Source organism: Dermochelys coriacea, chromosome 1, assembly GCF_009764565.3.
Source record: "Dermochelys coriacea isolate rDerCor1 chromosome 1, rDerCor1.pri.v4, whole genome shotgun sequence".
In the NCBI taxonomy this organism is placed as follows: Eukaryota; Metazoa; Chordata; order Testudines; family Dermochelyidae; genus Dermochelys; species Dermochelys coriacea.
This window is the reverse complement of record NC_050068.2, coordinates 9,827,287-9,850,353: the sequence shown is the minus strand read 5'-3', so window position 1 is coordinate 9,850,353 and position 23,067 is coordinate 9,827,287. Positions and strand designations below refer to the sequence as shown.

The following is a 23,067-nucleotide window of genomic DNA, read 5'->3' as shown; positions in this document are numbered from 1 at the left end:
CATTCACACCCAGGGTTGGCTCACCTGGCTGCCTGGACTTGGGTAAAGTGCAGTGAAGACATACCCTGGGAGCAGGATATGTTTCCCCGACTGGGGACATATCAGGCGTGAAACTGACGATACAGTCTTTGATGTGTTGTAAGAAACCCTCAGTATGTTTTTTTTTTTCCATAGAAGGGATAAGGTATTTGGGGGGAAGGGAGAAAACTGCAGGGTGGGGGAAAAATCCAAGGAATGTTATTCACCATGACGGGGTTGGGGGGGGTGGAGAGAATATTCCTGGGAAGGCTGCAGACAGGGAGGGGTTAATATTTCCACTCTTTCCAAATCCTCCTCACTGAAGCCCCTCCCCTAGTGCAGCCAAGAAGCAGAGGAATTTTACAAAACTTAAAAAAAAAGGGGGGGGGAATAAAAAAAATAAAAAGTGCTGTTTTTTTTTTTTTTAAATAACAACTAACAGAGTTCCTCGCTTTCCCCCAAAGGAGGCGCCTTTGATGAGACTAAAACAAACTGCTGGCGGGAGCTCTGTGTAAAGAAGGAATTAGCTGTGTCGTGCATGTGTCTCATATGCTGACTCTGTGGCCGCTTGCTGCTGCTCTTAAGTAGCTTTTTGGATACTGAGTCCTTTTTAAGCGCTCTGCAAAGAAAGTGTTTGGGGTTTTGGTTTTCCCCCCGCCTCCTCCCCTTGAAAGGAAGAATGATTCCTGAAATCAGAGAGCTTTCCTTTTTCCTGGGATTTTTGCTGCTTTTTATTGCCTCTGAGATTGAAGCCAGAGCTCGTAAGTAAAGAGCGATTAAAAAATAATATAAAGGAATGATTAAGGATGAGAAGTATGGGAGGGAAGGAATTGAATGATGGGGATCAGGACTGTGCAGTTGTCTGCTGGGGAATTTTTCCTCAAGAGATTCTGTGTCTGGAAGGAATGATCATAATGGATAATTAATGATAATTAGGAAAGGCTGCATTTGGCAGGAATAAGTGCAGAGATGCATGTATTGCTAGCATGTGGTCTCCCTTATGCTGACAGCAGTGGGTACCAGGTATGAAAACATAGGGTCAGATTCTAATCTGGGTCCCACCTGTGTAAATTCTCTTCACTGGCTCTATTGCTGCTTTCCACTGGTGTAGCTGAGATCAGAACCTGAGTCACAAGGTTGTGAACAGCTCAGTTGCTAGAGAAAGCTTTGCCTTAAAGAGCGCAAGCTACTGATTGATGCTCCGGATCGTACTAACCAGACATCCATACTCTGGTGACAGAATGCAGAGTCAGTAACATGTCAATGAACCTCTTGCCCCAGAAGAGACTTTCAGGTGCGGGGAGTTATGATTTTTGAGCAATCTGCTTTTGCACCAGTGGTGTTCCAAAGAGAAACGAGCAATGCCATAGCAGCCCTGCTTGTGGCAAGTCTGTAGTAAGGAACTCAGAGCTCGGTGTTCCAATGGATTGACGCTGGGAGGCTTGTACTTACAGCTACAGAGAAAAAAAGATGCTCTTCTGATTAGATTGCATTCCTAGAATGCAGGAGATCTGACCTCTATTCCCAGCACTGCCACAGGCTTGCTGTATGTGGCCTTGGGCAAGTCTCTTAACCCCTCTGTTTTCCCATATGTAAAATGGGGCCAATAACACTGTGGTATTCAGTGTTTGAGATATAAGTCATTACAGTCTCTAAAATGCTTAGAGATCCTGTCTTTAGAGTATTGGCTTCATACTTGTCATAAAGTGCTTTGCACGCAGGCATCAGTGATAATAACAGAAGTGCTAACAAAGTGGAAAGGTTTGTTAATAAACAGATAGAAGTATTTGCATTGAAAACTAGTGTGGATGCATGCTCTTCTGCCTAGCTTCTAAGGGAGTTGTTACCAGTAAAGCTTTTGTTTATAATTTCTTCTCTCTCCCTCCCGTCCGAAGTGAGTACAGTGCAGGCTCTCTTTAAGTGCAGTGAGCTACGGATGCTCCTTTTCTAGACGGTCTTGTTTTCAGAACCCACATGCTTCTGGTCCACCTGCAAGCGTTTCCGATATCTCCCCTAGCAATAGCCTCATGCTCGCCCTCACTGTTTATGCTGAATATCCTCCATGCCTGGGTCTTCGTCTCATGGCAGATACAGGGCTGTAAGAAAATTTTTCCAAGGCAAGCCCAGATAACTGAGAATCATTCCACTTTCTGACAGAGCTAATCAGAAGGCAAAAGTATCACTAACGGAACCAATTCCTAGTATTCAGAGTAGCAGCCGTGTTAGTCTGTATTCGCAAAAAGAAAAGGAGTACTTGTGGCACCTTAGAGACTAACTTGTTAGTCTCTAAGGTGCCACAAGTACTCCTTTTCTTTTTGCGAATTCCTAGTATTGTGATAGTTGATACTAACCAAAGAGCTTGGGAAGGGATTTGAAGCCCCATTCCCTCCCTACCTATTAGGGATTAGGATGAGATTTTCATGGGAGGCAGGTTCTCCCACATCTGCCCACTGTGTGGTTTCTTGCACCTTCCTCTGACGCATCAGGTGCTGGCCATTGTCAGAGACAGGATCTGGTCTAGCTAGAACTCGGAATTGATCCAGTCTGGCAATCCCTACCTTGTTCTTGCTTCTCAGTGGCAGGTAGGAGCTGCAGATTTCCACTGACTGGCGAATATCCTTTAGAAACGATGGTATCAGGCACATATAGTTTTTTCCACTGAATGCATCCGATGAAGTGAGCTGTAGCTCACGAAAGCTTATGCTCAAATAAATTTGTTAATCTCTAAGGTGCCACATGTCCTCCTTTCTTTTTGTGAATACAGACTAATACGGCTGCTACTCTGAAACCTGTCATATACGATTCTGTTACTTACCTTGCAGAACTTCCCGTTCCCACCAACTCACCCAAGGAAGATAGTTTTTCAGAGCAATAGTTCTGACTGGAAGTATATATCTCAGCCTGGTCAATTGCCTGGCTGTCCTTTACTACTAACAACCTGATTTAAGAACAAGGGCATGGGTGGCTTCTTTTTCTAGTCTGCTGTCTTCACCTTTCCTCTCTGCTCATGCTCTACAGCAAGCCTATTTTGTGCCTTCATAAACCCATCAGGGAGGTTGTTTTGCAGTGGGACATAAGCATGGACATCTCTCTGCTGGCCATGATGCAGGAGTTCCTTCTTTGGCATCTGGTCCACTGACATGGGAAAGCCCTATACTCCAACCCCAGCAGCTCCTCACTTTACCTCTGAGTTTCAGTGAGACAGGCTATATTGCTGGTAGGGGATGTTTCTGGCTAGGGAGTCAGGAGATTATTTCATTCACTGATTTTTACTCACCAGATGCAATATCATCCCAACATGCGATTTGGAAACTGGTAAACTACTGGTAATGCAGTTTATCATATTGAAACAATAGAGTTTTGTGGCCAAAGTTTATGGCTTCATCTGCTTCTTCTTCTTCTTCCTATTCCCCAGCACATAAAAGTGTTAGGGCTTAATCCTGATCTGAGTTATGTGAGTAATGTTGCTCAAATCAGCTGAGCCACTTCACACATGCTTTACAGCTGATTTTGCAAGGCACATGGCAATTCAAAACTACATCTCTGAGATAAATGCTAACAAAGCTGAGGGCTGTCCCAGGTAGCAATGATTTAACGGGCTGGGAAGATGGAGGGGCGATGCTAGCTGGGGATCTTAAAAGGTAGAAGTAGGAGCCTTTAGCTGGTGAGCTAAAAGAAAGCAGGGCTGACTGTAGACATAACTCTCCCCTCTTCGACCAGAAGAGGTCTCTCTTATACACAGCTAGACAGCAACTACTCCAGCTCCTGCACCTGTTAACTTGTCTTCTTTCAGCTGTCAGGCAGCGAGCAAGTTCCAAAGGGTTAGATGTTGTTCTAGCCAAGGGCTTCAAAAGTGATTCAATGGCAGCACAGGCTGTTAGGTTTTAGTCTGAGTCTATAGACACATTGTATGTACCAAACCTTACTGTGAATATGTGTGCTATGGATTCACTCGTGTAGGTCCAGATTCTGCCACCCTTATCCAAGTGAAATCGGTGGCTTAGATTGTTCCCTCCCGGGGGAAAAGCTGTCGGAGGGGATTACTTGGGAGGAAGCCTACATGGGAATGTCCTAGCTGAGATTTCCCTGAATCATCATCCCATGGGGTAGTAGAGATTTGCTCCCCTGCGGAAAAGCTGCCCCTGGGATCTGCATGAAGCCTTGTACCTCTACAGCAGCGTTGTCCCCTCCTGACCCCCACCCCACCAATTCGGCACTACTGGAGCTTTGCTACCAGTGATTATCCTTCTGGCTGCAGCAGCTCTCAAGGATCTGCAGTGGGATCCAGAGCAAACCTGGCAGTTTATTAACTTCAGAGTGTAGATCCGTGGGGTTGGAATGTGGACAGAGCACTTCTTCTGAGATGAGGGATGGTCCAGTGGTTAAGGCACTAGTCTGGGATCCAGGTGACCAGGCATCAAGTCCCTTACCTGCCACAGATTGTGTCACTTAGCCTCTCAGTTCCTCATCTGTACAATGTGGAGAACAACACTGCCCTGCCTCACAGCGGTGCTGGTGGGAGGATAAATACACTGAAGATTGAGACGGGCTCAAATACTGCAGTGTTGGGGGCTATATAAGCACCTTTAGCTAGATCGATTCCCCGTGAAGGAAGGAGGATCAGTGCATGGATCTAGCTGGGATGATCTAGAACAATGGGATGGCATGAAAAGTGAGGTATTACTCAGTGTAAGGGTGGCGGGTCTGGCTGTTATCGTGATGACTTAAGAGCCCAGCCCAAAGCATTGCACCCCCTTATATAATGTAAACTCCACGCTAGCACAAACCCAACAATAACAAAATCAGTCAAATACATATGGTTATTAGCTAATGACTCTACAAAGATCCCGATGGAACCCGGTCATGCAGAGACCTGTTTTTAGTGCGCGTGCTCAATCAGAGGGAGCACGGCTGTGGCTCCTCGCGCTGGGATTTGTAGATTTCTCCAAACCGGGAAATATTAGATTGACTGGAATGGAGGTTTGTAGTGGGAAATGAGACCCCTCAGAGTTTGCACAAATAGCCTGGGGATGTGTACAGAAGGGGAGGGATGGGCCAGGCATTAGGGTGCTGGCCTGGGACTCAGGCCAAGTGGGTGCAATTTCCTATTGCACCACAGGGTGTCACTGCAGAGGTAGGAGGGGCTGGCTGCCCTGCAGATGTAGCTAGGATTTCAGAGGGGGACCTACTCAGGGTAGCCTGCCTCTGAGGTCATAAATCAGTCAGAACCTCAAATGTAGGTTGACCTAGCTATGTGGCTCAGGGTGTGAAAAATCCCGAGAGACTAATTAAGCCAACCAAAGCCCCATGATAGACACTGCAGGTTGACAGAAGGCATTCCAGATGGTGAGCACTCAGATTACTGAAACGGGGTTCAAGCATGGTAATTATTTATCAATACATCACAAACAGTGCACAGCCGTTTAAGGCAAGAGGTGCGGAGTAACTTATTCATTAGAAATGAGGACCAGCAGCTGAGCAGAATGCAGTTACCTGCAGTGAAGTTTTAGTTGGGGATTGGTCCTGCTTTGAGCAGGGGGTTGGACTAGATGACCTCCTGAGGTCTCTTCCAACCCTGATATTCTGTGTTTCTATGAAGTTAGTGCAGGCCACCAGGATTTGTATCCATGTTGTTACAGAAAGTGCCACAAGTTTTATAATGACCTCATGTGGTCATGACCACAGTTTTAGTCCTCCTTTGAAGGGTGACACCTCCCCAGAAACACAGTGCCCCCTAACACCCTGCCAGGATATTGCTTCAGTGTTGACTCAAGGAGGAACAGACCAACTAATGAAACTCTAGCATTGCTTCCTGCAGTGCTCTGGGTTTCTTTAGTCATCTTCTGGTTGGTACAGATCCAGGCCAAGCTACCAGAACTGACAAGATCACATGTCCACGCGCATTGTCATCGAAGTATTGCTCACACCACTGTACTTAACTATTGCCTGGCACAAGAATGTTAATCTGTGCTGGCTCAAGTCTTTAATGGAACATGTAGCACCTAGATATGTTCCAGTGAAAAGCAATAAAAGACATGGAAAGATTCCCCCCGGGGGAGAGGTAATAATGTTTAGGGCAGTTCAGAATACTAAGGAGATAAATAAAAGCTGATGTGAAAGAGGTATATTAAATCAGAGAGGCAGAGTAGTCCAGTGACAAGGTGCTAGATTGGGAGTTAGCAGGTTGTAGTGTCGACTCTGTCACAGACCTGCAGGGTGACCCTGAGTAAGTTAGTTCCCCTCTGTTTCCCTTTGTCTTGTCTAGTTACATTGTAAGGTCTGCAGGACAGGGACTGTCTGTTATGGTGTGTTTGTACAGCGCGCCTAGCACAGCAGGGCCTGGAACTCTGCTGGGGCTTCTAAATGCTACTAATACTGGCAGGGGGCACCAGAACAGGGGGAGCCAGGGGCCATGGCTCCGTCACTTTTTACCAGCCGTAAGGGTGAGTGACAGGGGGAGGGGGTGGTGAGGAGTGAGTGGGGGACAGGGTCTTGGGAGGAAGAGGTAGTGCGGGGTGGGGTCTTGCATGAAGGGGTGGTGTGAGGGCGGGGGCTTGGGGAAAATGGGCAGTGCAAGGGCAGGGTCTTGGGGAATGGGTAACGGAAGGGCAGGTGCTTGGGGGGAAGGGGTGGTGTGGGGGTGGGGCCTGGAGGCATGGCACAGGGGGGCGGGGCCACGGTTCGGGTGCCTGTGCCTCCCCCCTTTTCGGGTGCCTGTGCCTCCCCCCTTTTAGGGTGCTTCCGCTGCTCCTGATGTCTGGTCTAGCGGAGGTCAATGAGGAACACGGATTTATCCTTCCTCAATCCACAAAAACAAGGAGGCACCCAGTGAAATTAAAAGTCAATACACTGAAATCTGTTAAAAGGATATACTGTTTGACACAATGCACAATTAACCTGTGGAACCCACTGCTCTGGGATATCACTAAGGCCATGAACTCAACAAGAATGTGACTGTGGTCGCATATACTTTGCTAATGTCGAAGGAAACATCAGTGTCACTGGAGAATCCAGGAACAATTATTTGACCAGTGAGCCTTGAAGTCATCTTGACATGTTTTTTTTAGACCCCTTTCCATTAGGCCTGATCCAGCTTCCATTAAAGTCAACAACAAAACTCCCAGTGACTGCCTTGGATACCGGGTTTGACCATCAGCTGGGAATGACCCTTTAATGGGGCTATCCAAGGAGTGCTCCAGTTAAGAAGATTTCACTTTACACCAATGCATCCATGTCTGGTGGGGAGCAGGTCATGAGGCCTCATTAACGTGCTTTGAGATCCTCAAATGAGACGTGCTGTGTACAGGTGCAAAGGAAAATTATTTTCATGTATGTGCAGTAGCTACAACCCCCTAGAAGCCCAATGGTGCTGTTTAGCACCAGGACTTAGTGCACATGTAGAAGTCAGCACTGATACAAGAGTGGCTAAGATGCAACAGGACAAGAACCCAGCCTGTTTTAACAAGTCCCCTTCACAGCTTTTTCTATACTCTTCCTTCGAAGCCCTCCTTAAACACAGGGCTGTCAGATCAGCTCCTGGACTTTCTGTACCAGACATCGTTTTTTACTTTTTATTTTCAACTGTGCTTGAAACACTGATGCTGATTAACACACACGCAGAAGGTTAGCTGGAGAGGGGCATGACCCTGATCAAAGCCTATGGCAACTAAACCCCTGCTCAGTTGTACCCTAATCTGAAAAGTGAAGAGGGGTCTGGCATGAATCTACAATCTATGGGCATAACAAGGATTGACACAAAAGCCTGAAAAGGCCCAGAGGAGGATGGATTCTTTGTAAATATTGAAATATACATGAATATAAGGCCCAATCCAGTGCAGTCAGTTGAAATGTGTCCATTGATGTTAACGGGAGCAGGATCCGGTTCACAGTTACTCTGGGTTTGCCCCAGTTTATCGCCACTGAACTCCGCTGATTTCAGATGAAACATTAATTTTATGGTCCTTAGAGATTCCATAGCACTTTTCACAAGAGTATGAACCCCAGCTAAATTCTAATAGCCTGCTTACCTAAAATTCCCCATCTCTTTTCCATTGAATACAGTATTTTTCTTCAGTCCCTCAGCTACACATTAGTGTGGGGTAGCTGCCCATAGTTTAAAGGGTGCTGTGATTCTCCCCAGAAGTGGCTGCATGTGATAGGGAAAATGAACCTTGTAGCTACAATAGATTGTAAAGCATTTCAGGATGAACAGGGACAAGAAACATGTAAGAGATTATACTACATTCTATTTGAGAAGTTGGGGGTGGAAGTTGGATAATCCCGTGGGATGTTTTGGACATGGGTGAGGGGGGGGGGGAACAGCTGCCCAATGAAACATTTTCAGCCACATGAATGGAAGAGGGAAGAGCTGATCTCCATGTAGAATTTACGGGCCTGTTGGCTAAGAAGGGCTCCCCCTCCCAAGTCAGGAGCTCCCTTGTATTCTGATAGGTTTAATCCCTTTGCAAGAGCAAGAAAAAAGTCTGCTTTTGGTGCCCCTTGTCTGGAAGATGGGTTTAATGAGCCCAGTTATCCTCTCCCTCACACTGGAGTAACCCCACAGGAGCACACCAGCGTGACCCCAGAGTGAGAGGAGACTCAGGCCCACTTACCTGCGAGTGAGCATGAGACTTCTTCACAATCTGATACTGGAGGGGCTGGGAGTGTAATATAGAATTTCATGTGTCCCAGCCAATCCCCTTGCTCGTGTTTGGAGGAACCAGAGTCAAGGGGTTGTGCGTGTATGTGTGGGTGACGTGGACCTTTAGTAAATTTTATCCTTGATCATTTAATATGCCCAGACAGAAGTAAAATGAAAACACAGCTCACCCTGAGTAGGCTGACTCTTTTTATAGCCATAACATTATGTTTCAATAACAGCTACGCACACTTTTTTTGTTAATAACCTGGCATGTGGGCTTGGGAACCTGCCCAACAGGCCTCTCCCCTAACCACCTGGCTGTGTCTAAGGACTTTCAGTCCAGCCATGCCACTGTCAACTCAACACTTACTACAGTGACAGACAAGCTGACCAATAAATGCACATTCTTAGACAGTCTCTTTCATTTGGCTGGCCCAGTCCAGAACTCGCTGGACACAGAAGCGGCATTGGAAATGGATGCACTGCATTGTACATGCTTTGGGACATTGCCTGAACTGAAGTAAACTGATGAAGATCTGTTGAAATCAATGGAGCTATGCCATTTACACAAGCTGAAGATCTGGTCCATTATGTAGGATTGTTGGATTGCTGCCCCAGCATTAGGTGGATCCTGACACTACAAAATGTTTAGGGTCTGACTCACAGAAATGTAGGACTGGAAGGGACCTAGATAGGTCATCCAATTCAGTCCCCTGTACTGAGGCAAAACTAAGTATTATCTAGACCCTCCTTGACAGGCGTTTGTCTAACCTGTTCTTAAAAACATCCAGTGATGGAGATTCCACAACCTCCCGAGGTAATTTGTTCTGGTGTTTAACCACCCTGACAGTTAGGAAGACTTTTCTATTGCCTAACCTAAATCTCCCTTGCTGCAATTTAAGCCCATTGCTTCTTATCCTGTCCTCAGTGGTTAAGGAGAACAATTTATCTCCCTCCTCTTTATAACAATCTTTTACCTACTTGAAGACTGTTATCATGTGCCATCTCAGTCTCTCTTCTCCAGCCTAAACAAACCCAATTATTCAGTCTTTCCTCGTACGTCATGTTTTCTAGACCTTTAATCATTTTTGTTCTTCTTCTCTGGACTTTCTCCGATTTAGCCTCATCTTTCCTGAAATGTGGTGCCCAGAACTGAGCACAATACTCCAATTGAGGCCTTATCAGTGCTGAGTAGAATTAAAGAATTGCTTCTTGTGCCTTGCTTACAACACTCCTGCTAATACATCCCAGAACGTTGTTCACTTTTTTTTGCAACAGTGTTATATTGTTGACTCATATTCAGTTTGTGATCCACTATCATCCCCGGATCCTTCTCTGCAGTGCTCCTTCCTAGGCAGTTGTTTCCCATTTTGTATTTGTGCAATTGATTGTTCCTTCCTAAGTGTAGTACTTTGGATTTTTCCTTACTGAATTTCATCCTTTTATTTCAGACCGTTTGTCCAGTTCATTTTGAATTATAATCCTATCCTTTAAAATGCTTGCAACGCCTCCTATCTTGGTATCATCCGCAAACTTTATAAGTGTACTCCCTATGCCATTATCCAAATCATTTATGAAGATACTGAATAGAACTTGGCCCAGGAGCAATACCTGCAGAACCCCACTCAATATGCCCTTCCAGCTTGACTCTGAACCGTTGATAACTACTCTGTGGGAATGCTTTTCAACCAGTTATGCACTCATCTTATAGTAGGTTCATCTAGGCTATATTTCCCTAGTTTGTTTATAAAACAGTCATGTGAGATAGTATCAAAAGCTTTACTAAAGCTGAGATATGGGTCAGCAAAACTTAACTATGAGTTTCTCCCATGTCTCCATCTCAAGTCATTGGTAACATTACACAAACCTCCAAACCTTCAGAGATCTGGTGGGGATAAACTGCTGAGAGCTGTGATCAAGACTTCTGCAACCCAGATTTACCTAGTGTCAAGGACCAGACCAGCCAGGACCAGCTGCTGACCTGCTCCCACTAACTCCCCTGCTAGCTGCACTGCCTTGGAATTGACAGAACGGCCCAGTCTCTGACTGGCTGCTGGTTTAGCAGCCCTGTTTATAAGCCAGGCATCCATACCAGATCAGTGGCTGCTTGATGTGTACCATGCCTTTACCTGTGATTGCCCTTGTTCCAGTCCCTCCAGCCCCTGCTCCCCTCCAGCCTCAGACTGCTAGCTTTGATCCCTGTCTCTGCCTCTGGCTTATGGCTCTACTTGACCCTCTGCTTCTGTTATTTGGCTTCTGTCACACCAGTAGTGATCCCTGGGTCCACCTCTGCCTTTTGACTGGTTTAACCCCCAGCTCTGGCATTTGGCTCCTGTTGCTCTGGTACTGACCCTCGGCTTGTTTCCTGAACACTAACTGGGAGGCCGAACTCTCACTTCCACCACTAGGCCTGCCCACCACAGCTCGGTCAGCAACATTGAGCTTTTTGGGATCTGCTCATATTTCACAGGCGAAAGCAAGGTTCAAATTCAACTGCAGATGATGATTTAGGGGATGAAATGAAGAGGATTATTTGCTTTGTAGATTCAGCTTAGATCAAGAGATTGTTGCCCCTGAAAGAGAGGCAATACTGAGTGCCAGATCTTCAGCTCTGGTGAAGTCAATGAATCATGCCAAATTGTATCAGCTGTAGATCTGATGAACGTATGACCTCCAGCAACCTAAGAAAGCACGTAGAACCCAGGTCTGCACTAATCAGAGAGGAAAAAAGCAAATCAGATTCTTTCCTTATTAGAAATATGAGCATCATATTTGTGACTGACGAACAGATTAAGCTTAGGGACTCTTTTCCACCCCTGCATTTGAATGGTTTGTCACCGAGAACATCCCTTACTGAATTAGGCAGTTTTTCCAAACACAGGCAGTGATTACGCTACATGGGCTCTGCGGATCCAGCTTTATGGTTATAGCTCTAGAGACAGATTCACCGGGTGTAGATACAATGTATGCCAACAGCAATAGTTCAACTGGTGTCATAACACCATCTCCCTGAATGACATTAGCTATGCTGACAGAAGCACCCACTCAGCGAGTGAGTCTCAGAGCCTGGGTGGACAGATTTGTTCTATGGTGCTAAAACCAGCTGTAGATGTTTAGGCTCTGAAGCCTAGGGAGAGGCGTGGGCTTTAGAGTCTGATCTCCAGCCCCAGCCCAAATGTCCACACAACTATTTTTAACACTGTAGCCTAAGTCTGTTGACCCAAGCTCTGAAACTCACAGCCGCTTGCTGTGTAGATGCACCCTGAATGGGCTAGAACAGCAAGTATTGACCAGGCACGTTGATCTGAACATTCACATAGTACAGGATCGTCTTCAATGTCAAGTGCTGATTTCTGCTTGCTGTATTGTCCGTCATGGACATGGGAAAAAGCAGAGAGTGCTTCCCCTCTTTTGATATTTCTGTTTCAGACCTCATAGGCTATTGTTATGTACCTTGCAGGGGCTAGTCAGCACTGAATATGTAGAGGTACTTTCCTGACAGCTTTATCTGGGTCTAGGGAGGCCATTGTTTACTCTGCAGTTCTCTAGTGCCTTCTATTTGAAGATCAAAACCACTTTACCAACGCTAAGGAATTAGGATTTGTAACTCCCCTAATTTAGCGATGGGGGACCGAGGCTGTGATTCACGTGAGGTCACGCAGAAAGCCTCTGGTAGAACTGGAATTAGAACCCAGGGCTCTTAACTTGTAGGGCTGGGCTTGAACCACAAGATCAACCTTCCTCCCTGTCAAGGTTCCTTCCCCACTCTGAACTCTAGGGTACAGATGTGGGGACTTGCATGAAAACCTTCTAAGCTTACTTTTACCAGTTTAGGTTAAAATGTCCCCAAGGTACAAACTATTTTTCCTTTTGCCCTTGGACTTTCGCTGCTGCCACCAAACATCTAACCGGGTTTATTATTGGGAAAGAGTAGTTTGGAAACTTCTTTCCCCCCAAAATCCTCACCAAAACCTTGCACCCCCCTTCCTGGGGAAGGTTTGATAAAAATCCTCACAAATTTGCATAGGTGACCACAGACCCAAACCCTTGGATCTTAAGAATAGTGAAAAAAGCATTCAATTTCTTACAAGAAGAATTTTAATAGAAGAAAAGGTAAAAAGAATCACCTCTGTAAAATCATGATGGTAAATACCTTACAGGGTAATTAGATTCAAAACATAGAGAATCCCTCTAGGCAAACCTTAAGTTACAAAAGACACAAAGACAGGAATATCCATTCTATTCAGCACAGCTTATTTTCTCAGCCATTTAAAGAAATCATAATTTAACACATATCTAGCTAGATTACTTACTAAGTTCTAAGACTCCATTCCTGTTCTGTACCCGGCAAAAGCATCACACAGACAGACCCAGACCCTTTGTTTCTCCCCCCCTCCAGCTTTGAAAGTATCTTGTCTCCTCATTGGTCATTTTGGTCAGGTGCCAGCGAGGTTAATCTAGCTTCTTAACACTTTACAGGTGAAAGGGCTTTTCCTCTGGCCAGGAGGGTTTGAAAGGTGTTTACCCTTCCCTTTATATTTATGTCACTCCCCTAGAAAGCAGCAACAATGTCTAAATGACTTTGGTTAGCCATTGCCTACAGTCTAACTCCAGAACTGATTTCTAATCAGAGATCTATCCAGGAAGCCTGGGTCTGAAATAGCAGTGGTTATGCTGTCTTTGTTTTTCCCCTATGGTTAATTATTATTCATTGAAGGGCACAGGGACAAGCATGGGCATGGCTGAGATCTGGGATGGCCTGTATGTATGTAGATGTCTAAAACATGGGGATACGTGGGATCACATTGGTGGCAGTTCTCAAGGTCTGAAAGAGGTTTCCATCCAGCACAGTGCATTGGTCAGAATCAGAAAGCAATGCTCTCCCCAGGCTTGCCATTCAGGATGCAGTCAGTGACCACTGTGTTTTGATGAAGAACTTGCTCCGTTTTGTAGCAGATGGAATTCTATCTTGAGAGAGCGCCAAAGGCCTTTGATGGAGTCAGACACTCATCTCACAAGCTACCACAGGATGGTTAAAAAGGGCCAACTTCTATGTGCTGTTCCCAGCACAAGGAGCTCTAACCTGCTCCCAGAGAAATCAATGACAAAACTGCCATTGACTTCACTGGGATCATCAATGGGCTGGTGAAGGAGTGCACTGCCCCTTTAGGGACAGGCTGGAGCTTACCACCATGACAGCCTGACGTGGAACGAAGGAGGCCACACCCTGCCCTAGGGCTGGGCTATTTAAAGAGGCAGCTGAGCGAGAGAGAGAGGGGAGTAGAAGTGGGTGGTGGGTTCTCTCTCAGGCTCCCGGAGATCAGCCTGATCCAACTCAGAGACTTTTTTGGTGGATGTTTAGTGTGGGAGCTCTGAACCAGGGCCCTTAGGTGAAGCCCTCATGAACTGTATATTGTGATTGCTCCTGTCCTGAACCCCCATTAAAAGGGGCCATGCCGTTTTGTTAGTGTGTGGTGGCTTCTCTTTTCCACAGGCTGTTAAAGTGAACCCATTGCTGCCCAATCTGGGTAAATCAAGGTGGCATGCAGGGGCATGCAGGGATGGTACAGGCCTTTACACGGCCCCAAAGGATCATTCTCAAAAAAACACATGATCTGATTAAGAAGATGGTTGAAGGACATAGGACTGGAAGTGGCCTCCTGGATCATCGAGTCCAGGCCTCTATGATGGGGAACAGGTGCGAGTGCCACCTTAATTCTTTTGTTACATTTCTATCGTCTGCAACAAGGAAGCCTCGTGTGGGGCTCTGGGAGGTAACCTGACCACTACAGCTCTTCTTGAAGCTCTCAGCTCCTTGAGTGCATTACCTGGAGCAGACGTAGCCCCTTTCTGTATTGGCTTCCACAGGTGCCTTGGCTTCCTCCTGCCTCTGGTCTCCCCAGCAGTCAGGAGGGCTGCCAGTACTCATCTGCCTTGCAGGCTGTGACATTGCTTATTTATTACATTATCCTTTCAACATGGACCGAAGAATGTATTCTAACTATCAGGGGCACACCCTCTACTGGCATTCGGACAATAGGTAAAGTGAACCACCTGGAATCATTGCCCCATGGCACGAATAGCAGAACCGCGTCCATCCATAGTAAATAAATAGCTACCACCACCTCCCCTCAGGATCCAACAGTGAACAAACCCCCCTCCATGCCCAAAATGCCCAGGGCTTGTAAGACAAGTGGAAGATTGGAGATTCTTGGAGATTTTTAAAAACAGGTTAGACAAACACCCGTCAGGGATGGTCTAGATCAGGGGTTCTCAAACTTCATTGCACTGCGACCCCCTTCTGACAATAAATATTATTACACGAGCCCAGGAGGGGGGCCTGTACCTGAATCCCAACATGCAGGGTTGAAACTCTCAGGCTTCAGCCTCAGGTGATGGGCTTTGGCCCTGGGCCCCAGCAAGTCCAAGTCAGCCCTGGTGACCCCATTAAAATGGGGTCACGACCCACTTTGGGGTCCCGACCCACAGTTTGAGAACCACTGGACTAGATAATACTTAGTCCTGCCATGAGTGCAGGGGACTGGATTCGAAGAGCTCTTGAGGTCCCTTCTAGGCCCTGCAATTCTATGATTCTTTAAGATTACAAATCTCATTTCTGATGGTCTGAGGGGCTTGATGGGGAATCACTGGCTGAGTCTTGCTAGTCTATGCAAGGCACGTCCATTGGAGCCAATGGGAGCAGCGGTAGGGAAGGGACCTGTTGCTCGTAAGGTGATCTGTAAGTGCTAAGGGCCTGATTCTGCTGTCTCTTACACTGGTGTAAATCTGGAATAACTCCACTGAACAATATCCAGTAAAGCTGATGAAAATGGAAGGAGGACAGTCAGTGTTGCTGTTATCACTGCCTGCAAAGACGAAGGGGCTTGAACGGCCATTGCTTTAAACCTTGTGGAGTTGTTTACACTGGCACAAGTAGGAATAAAATGCTCCTTCACACAATGTGGCTGCTCTGTGGCTATCCATAGTACTACCTGACATGAGCACGGGGATGAGAATCTGGCCCAAACTATTTGTTTTTCATGAAGAGTTGTCATCCTCCCAGCTCAAGCTCTCTTTCTGCTGAATCCTGCCCTGCTATCATAATCCTGCCCTCTGGTATCAGCAAATGGACACCGATCTGGACAGATTTGGCATTGGGCCTTTCTTGCAGGAGGATGCTGGAGTAAGACCTTGTTAAACATTAGCCACACTGGGAATTAGCATCCCTTGGGCCACATGCTACCCTCCCGCGGAGCATAAAACGAGCACCCCAAATGCAGTAAGGTAGCAGGTATCACGTAAAGACATAGGTTCTCCTTGCTGGTGAGGAGGGAGGATTTTGTGCCAGTTACACCAGTGAATCTGCTGAGAAATCCACACAGAACAATGTGGACCCTGGTGTACCAACTGATGGGTCTCTGACCGGATCATGAGAGCTCAGTATGTGAGCTTGGGCAAAGTCATTAACTCTTCTGAATCTCAGTTTTCTCATCTGTAAATGGGACTAACAACGCTTCTTTGCAAAGTGCTTTGAGATCTGTGGAGGATAATTGCTAAGTATTATTCTTGTTCCCCTTGCTGCAGCAGTCCTATTGGCTTTAGCTCCCAGGACCTTACCATTCTACCCTCTTTCCCAGCTGGGCTGTGAGCATAGAGGGGAGACTCCTCATCTGCAAAAGTGAGCTTGCCCCTCTAACCATTGCTCTCCAGCTCCAGACCCTGAAGTGCCACCTCCAAACCTCTGCAGCTCCACAGATCATCAGAGGGAGACCCATGGAGGTGCTCTCACTTGTGCAGATTAAGGGGTGAAGGCTGTCCTGTTTTCTCCTCCTTCAGAGGGGGACATGGTGGGCCGCCGTAAGGAAAACCAGTGAAAGCCATTGGAATGGGAAGCCAGGGTATGGTTTTTCATTTGGTACTTAATATCTGAAAGTCTTCACCCGTGAAAATCCTCTTTTTATAAAACAACATGACTTTTGTGAGCGTGTTATTGCTGAAGACGGCAATAATAAGGAGACTGGAGCCCAAGTGGCAATTTACAGCCCCAAATGGCTTTTCACTCAGAGCAAATTGGGAAGATGTCCAACATTTGACCTATGAAATGAAATTATTATACTGGCATGGGAAAAAATGATCTGAACCCTGAAGCTTCTAAGCCTCCTCCTTCATTACATCTCTGGATCACCTTTAACCAAACAACTATGCGCTTGGTGCCAACTATGCACTGGAGTGCTGCTGAGATGCGGACAAGTGTCCTATGGGTGCCTGAAACTACCAGTTCTTTGTAATTTTAATGGCAGGACCTTTGCAGACATTAATCAGGCTTGCTTTCTAGGGCTGGATTCAAACCAGAGTTCCACTTGTGAAAGACGAGTGATTAAACATTTAAACCATCCAGCCAACTGGCATGGGGAGCCTGCTAGCTTAGCAAAGCTATGTCATATTAAGGTAACTATATTTCTTCATCTTCGGCATAATTCATTAAGATGCTGCAAGCAGGGAAAAATGAAGTCATTATTCACCCTTTTGAAAATTATTATTTTTTACTAGTTTCCTGAAGTTGCGTAGATAAACAGAGTCCTTGTGCCGTTGGTCATTTGCTCTAAGACCTCGTCGCTTCGAACCATCGGGGTGGAAAGATGAGTTTGTTGATTTGGCTGGTTTGGCATGAGTTACGTGAGTGGTTTGGGAACTGAACGACCACAGACTTGGAGAGAATGGAGACCCCCATGGATCCACCCAGAATGCAATGCAAACGTCTACATCATACTGAATGCCATTCTGTTTGTAATGGAATTTTCTGCTGTAATTGACAATGCAGCCATTGTATCACATTAAACATGGAACGTAAGCCTGTTTTTGTGCAGTCTCTTAAGGGACTAACAAAAGGTGGTCTTAACACAGAGGTGGTTTAATTCCTCAGGAAGCTCTAAAATCCACTATGGCTCCTGCGGAGATGCATTCAGACGGAAATAGAGACAGAAGTGGGGGTTTTAAAATGGAGCTACAAGTGCAGTGTAACCCTCTTTCACCACACCGAATTGCAACTCTGTTTGGTTCTACTCCTGCCTGTGTAATTACAGTACTGCATAGACCAGGTATCTCCATGGCCCTGTTCAGTTCAAGGAATCAAGGGCAACTGTGGCTCAGTGTCTGCTTCTATTTTAAGGTTCAGTGCAACGGATAGATGTCATCCACTTTTGCCCATCCTACACTTTTACCCATCAGTACCTAGATGCCAAATGCTATATCTAGAACAGCAGGATTCAGTCAGAAGGGATTTCTACCGCTTTACTACTGGTTGTTATTACGTATCACAGAAGTGTCTGGAGCCCCCATTATGATGCAAAAAGAAAAGGAGTACTTGTGGCACCTTAGAGACTAACAAATTTATTAGAGCATAAGCTTTATGCTCACTTCATCGGATGCTGTAGCTCACGAAAGCTTATGCTCTAATAAATTTGTTAGTCTCTAAGGTGCCACAAGTACTCCTTTTCTTTTGCGAATACAGACCAACACGGCTGCTACTCTGAAACCTGTCATTATGATGCAGTTGCCAAACATATGATGAGAGACAGTCCTGGCCTGAAGAGCTTATGCTCCAAATAGACCACCAGACAAAGGGTTAGAAAGAGAAACAGAGGTAAAGTGAGTTGGCCAAGGTCATGGGTAGAGCTGGCACTAGAACCAAGTCCTTCCAAGTACCAGACCAGCAGCCTCTCCACCATATTACCTAGCCTTCCACTGCCAAGTGAAATTCATAGACTTATAGATCATAGGACTGGAAGGGACCTGAGAAGTCATCTAATCCAGCGCCCTGCACTCATGTCAGGATTAAGTATCATCTAGACCAGTGGTCCTCAAATGGTGGGGCATGCCCCCCAGGGGGGCATGAAGGGAATGTTTGGGGCGGCGTGTAGTGGGGCCTGAGCCAGCACCACTCAGTCCCACTCTGTTCCCTACTCCGCTCACAGCCCAGCTCTGCTCCCATTCCCTCTCCACCCCCAGGTCAGCTCTGCCTCTTGCTCCAGCTCCCTCCCGCTCCCCAGTTCTGCCCCAAGCTCCGCCTTCAGCTTATGCTCCCATGCTGAGGCCAACTATGCAGTAATGGGGCAGGGGGGAGGGGGAGGGCCCAGACATATTCCATTACTGGTGTGGAGGGGTCAACAGGAAAAGTTTGGGCACCTCTGAACTACACCAGTGGCTCTCAACCTTTCCAGACTACTGTACCACTTTCAGGATTCTGATTTGTTGTGCATACCCCCAAGTTTCACCTCACTTAAAACCTACAAAATCAGACATAAAAATACAAAGTGTTACAGCACAGTATTTCTGAAAAATTGCCTATTTTCCTCATTTTTACCATATAATTATAAAATAAATCAATTGGAATATAAATATTGTACTTATATTTCAGTGTATAGTATATAGAGCAGCATAAACAAGTGGTATGAAATTTTAGTTTGTACTGACTTTGCTAGTGCTTTTTATGTAGCCTGTTGTAAAACTAGGCAAATATCTAGATGAGTGGATATATCTCCTGGAAGATCTCTCCATATCCCCAGAGGTCTGCGTACCCCTGGTTGAGAACCAGATCTACACCATCCCTGACAGGTGTTTTGTCTAACCTGTTCTTAAAAATCTCCAATGATGGAGATTCCACAACCTCCCTAGGCAATTTATTCCAGTGCTTAACTACCCTGACAGTTCGGAAGTTTTTCCTAATATTCAACCTAAACCTCCCTTGCTGCAATTTAAGCCAATTGCTTCTTGTCCTATCCTCAGAGGTTGAGAACATCTCTCTCCCTCCTCCTTGTAACAACCTTTATGTACTTTGAAACTGTTATCATGTTCCCCCTCAGGCTTCTCTTCTCCAGACTAATCAAACCTGTTGTTTTCAATCTTCCTGCTCATCTGTTACTGCAGCAGCCATAGGTGACAACTTTTCCTGGCACCGGTGGGTGCTCATGCCCTCCTGGCCCTGCCCTGGCTCCACCCCTGCCCCACCCCCATCCCAACCCCTTTCCCAAAGTCCCCACCCCAACTCTGACCCCTCCCTGCCCCATTGGACTCCTTCCCCAAATCCCCATCACAGCCCCGCCTCTTCCCCACCTCCTCCCCTGAGCGCACCACATTTCTGCTCCTCCCCCTCCCTCCCACAGCTTGTTGCAGCTGTTTCGTGGGGGCAAGCGCTGGGAGGAGAAGCAGGGACGCGGTGTGCTCAGGAGAGGAGGCGGAGGTGAGCTGGGGCGGGGGGGCAGGGAGCTACCGGTGGGTACAGAGCACCCACCAATTTTTCCCCATGGGTGCTCCAGCCCCGGAGCACCCACTGAGTCAGCGCCTATGGCAGCAGCTTCCGGGCAGGTACCTTTGTCTAGATACTGGTCTTGAGGGGGATGCCCAAGCAGGGAAATTATTAAACACTTTATGCTGAAATGGCAAGATTTGAGCTCATCTTGCTTTCAGCTGGTAGGGGAATGTGCCTACAAGATGTGACACATCCCTTCATGTACAGGCAGCTACCCTGGCTCAGCTCCCTGGACCGCACGGTGTTTGTTCCACAGGGAGGATAGAGGAGCGATTGGGGTGTTACATCAACATGTGTGTCGTGCACTGCAGAGGAGAGAGCTTCCAGCAGACGATAGGGCACCTCATGGCGGAACAGGCGCTAGGTCGTTTTAGAAGAAGAAGCAGCCAGGCAGCTCACCTCTGTTCACAAAAAGGGACGCTAGCTTCTGAGCAGCTGGGCTTTGGGACCAGAGCTGAGCCATTTCTATCGTCCAAAGGTCCCTGCTGCAGCATAAGGGTGAGATCCTGGCGAAGTCAATGCCATTGACTTCAGTGGGCTAGGATTTCACCCCAAGTGCTCAAAGGCACCCGGCTCCCACTGACAGTCAATGGGGGTTGGGCACTGTGCCTTTGAAAGTGAAGATATCAGTCAGTACCGCCTGGAACCATGGGACGGCCCCAGACTGGGGTAAGATTTTAAAGCACTGTAAATCCTTAAGGTGGCATAAGAATTTCAGCTGCCTTATGGCAACATCATCACCTGAGCCACCTTAAATCCTCCTGATGACATAACCTTTTTAATCACCTGAAATATTTAGGGTGCTTAAGCACTTTAAACAGCTAATAACATACAGTGACAAGTGTGTACTTATTGATGACAGAGCATAAGCCACTCAGTCTCTAGGACTGCCGGCTGCCTGTTGGCATGCATTGAAGTGGGCATGCTTCTAGCCAGATTCTGATCTCAGTTACGCCAATGTGAATCCGGAGCACCTGCACTGGTTCTGGTGGAGAAATTCCAGATTTACACAGGTGTAACTGAGATCAGTCTGGCTCAGATTAAGTGATCATATCAAACAACACATACACACACATGTGTAATATCTTTTACTATACTATATGGTAACAGAGACTGAATCACATTTTCTCTTGGCCATATGCAACAGTCAATTTTCAGTCATTCATACATACTATTATCCAACCAATATGTCCTGTCTTTGGGAAAATTCCCATTCAAGTCAATAAGAGTTTTGCCATAGTCTTCAACGGAAGCAGGATCTGGGCCCTAGCTTTTAGGTTTCTGCAATATATAAGACCTGTGATTTTAATGCTGGTTGACAATGCTTTTTTCATGAGGACAATTTCAACTTTTGGTCAAAAAACTGAAAATGTTTTGGTTTTTAGCAATTCTCCGGCAAAAAATGTTTGATTTTTCAGGGGGTTTGGCTTAAATTTACAGCCAGAAATTGCCCAAAACTGAAAATGTTTGGCCCAAAACTGGAACATTTTTGATTTTCATTTTTTTTTAAAAAGGAAAGTTTCCAGAAAACAGACACGTTCAACCCCAAATTTTTTTGTCAAAAACCCAATTTTCTGTCAGCACATTTTGGCCAGTCCTGCTGTGAATATTATTATTTCAGGGTGTATGAAAGTGGGCATTTCAGACACTGGCACAAAAGTGTATGTTCCTGTGCTCTATTTCCTGTATTGAAATCTAAGAAGAAACCCTGGGTGGAAAAAAGTAGATGAGATTCTAAGCCATGCTCTAGCAGTGTAGACAGGCTGCAAACCTGGTATGAGAGAACTGCTGATGATTCCCCCCTGTACTTGAGAATCATTTTACAATCTAAATACACAAGACAGAATTGCTGGCCCTACGGACAGGAAACTGAAGCGCAGATGCTTATACGTGACTCAGCAAAGGTCACTCAGAAAATCTTTGGCAGAACTGGGCCCATGTGGGCCCACCTATGTCCTACTCCAATGCCTAACCTCAAGAACACTCTTAACTTTGGTTATTGTAAGACATTAGTGTTGTATCTGTAACCAGGGTCTGAATGAGTTCTCCCCTGCCAGCTAGCTGGGAGTGGGGAGAGACTTCAGGAGTAAACTGTATTTACATGAACACACCTACTGTGCCAAGATATCCAGTAGATAGAGTGGTGTTGCTCAAAGTGATCGACTTTGGCTGGTGTTGGATTACAAATCACTTTATTACTGAATGCAGGGGTAGTGAAATGCTGTTATCAATGTTGTTGTCTTTACTGTATCAGTAAAGTGGAGCAGAACTGTGCTTAACCTAGCCCAAATGAGGGGGGTCACCCTGTGCTGAACGGACCTTGTTAAACCAGGGCCAGACCCCTGTGAAAGTAGGAGGGGTGGGGACAGGTGTCCCAGCCAGGAGGTGTGGAATCTCCCTAAGTCTGGTTTAACCAGTTTCTTATTCCTCCAGTGTTCAAAGACAAAGCTAAATAGGCTCCATTAGGAGCTTTTGTTATTTTAAGTGCTCAATGAGAGCTGAAATCACTTGCGGTGGGACAGCATTTTGCCCAGCTGGCTAAAAGCTGAAAATTACTAGGAGCTGACAACCACTAAGAGACTGACCTGCAGAGGTCACAGCAGAGAGGCAGGTGGCAGCAGAAGGTAACTGACAATCAGCTGGCACCAGCAGCAGGCAGGAGCAGCTGACCGTAGTGGTTAACAAGCGGCCGGTGGGAGTGGAACAAGTGGCTGGCGGGGCAGCTAGTGGAGAGGAACTTCAGCTGACAGGCGGTCAGCCAGAGCAAGTGCTAAGATAGTGGAGTAAGCAAGGTGCCTTCTTCCCTGGCGGGAGTTGAACTCACACAAATGTACCTCTGAACCCTGAATCCTCATTGACCAAGGACAACCACTGTGAGTGGGGTATGGTGATGGAGCAGAGAGGGGCACCGAAAAGGAACTATTGGTTGTAGAACTCAAGAACACGAGGCGTAAGGCTCTGCCCACGCACTCTGGGGTGGGTGTCCTGCTCACGGTTTTATGTTTATGAATCCTGCTTGTGGCATTTTTCCTAATTAATGTTGGGTGACTTCCCTCCTTTCATTAAAAGTTTCTTTTCTACACTCAGGCTTTGTGCTTGC

General features: G+C 46.4%; 1 protein-coding gene across 1 annotated transcript in view; it reads left to right on the top strand.

Annotated features, from left to right (window-relative positions):
* The first annotated feature begins 564 nt into the window (after window positions 1-564).
* Window positions 565-23,067, top strand: part of CHRDL2 (chordin like 2) — a 59,877-nt gene continuing 37,374 nt past the window's right edge. Inside the window, exon 1 of the mRNA XM_038374989.2 lies at window positions 565-779. Within this exon, the coding sequence (XP_038230917.1) occupies window positions 698-779 (82 nt within the window). The 5' untranslated portion in view covers window positions 565-697. The remainder of the gene's footprint in view (window positions 780-23,067) is intronic.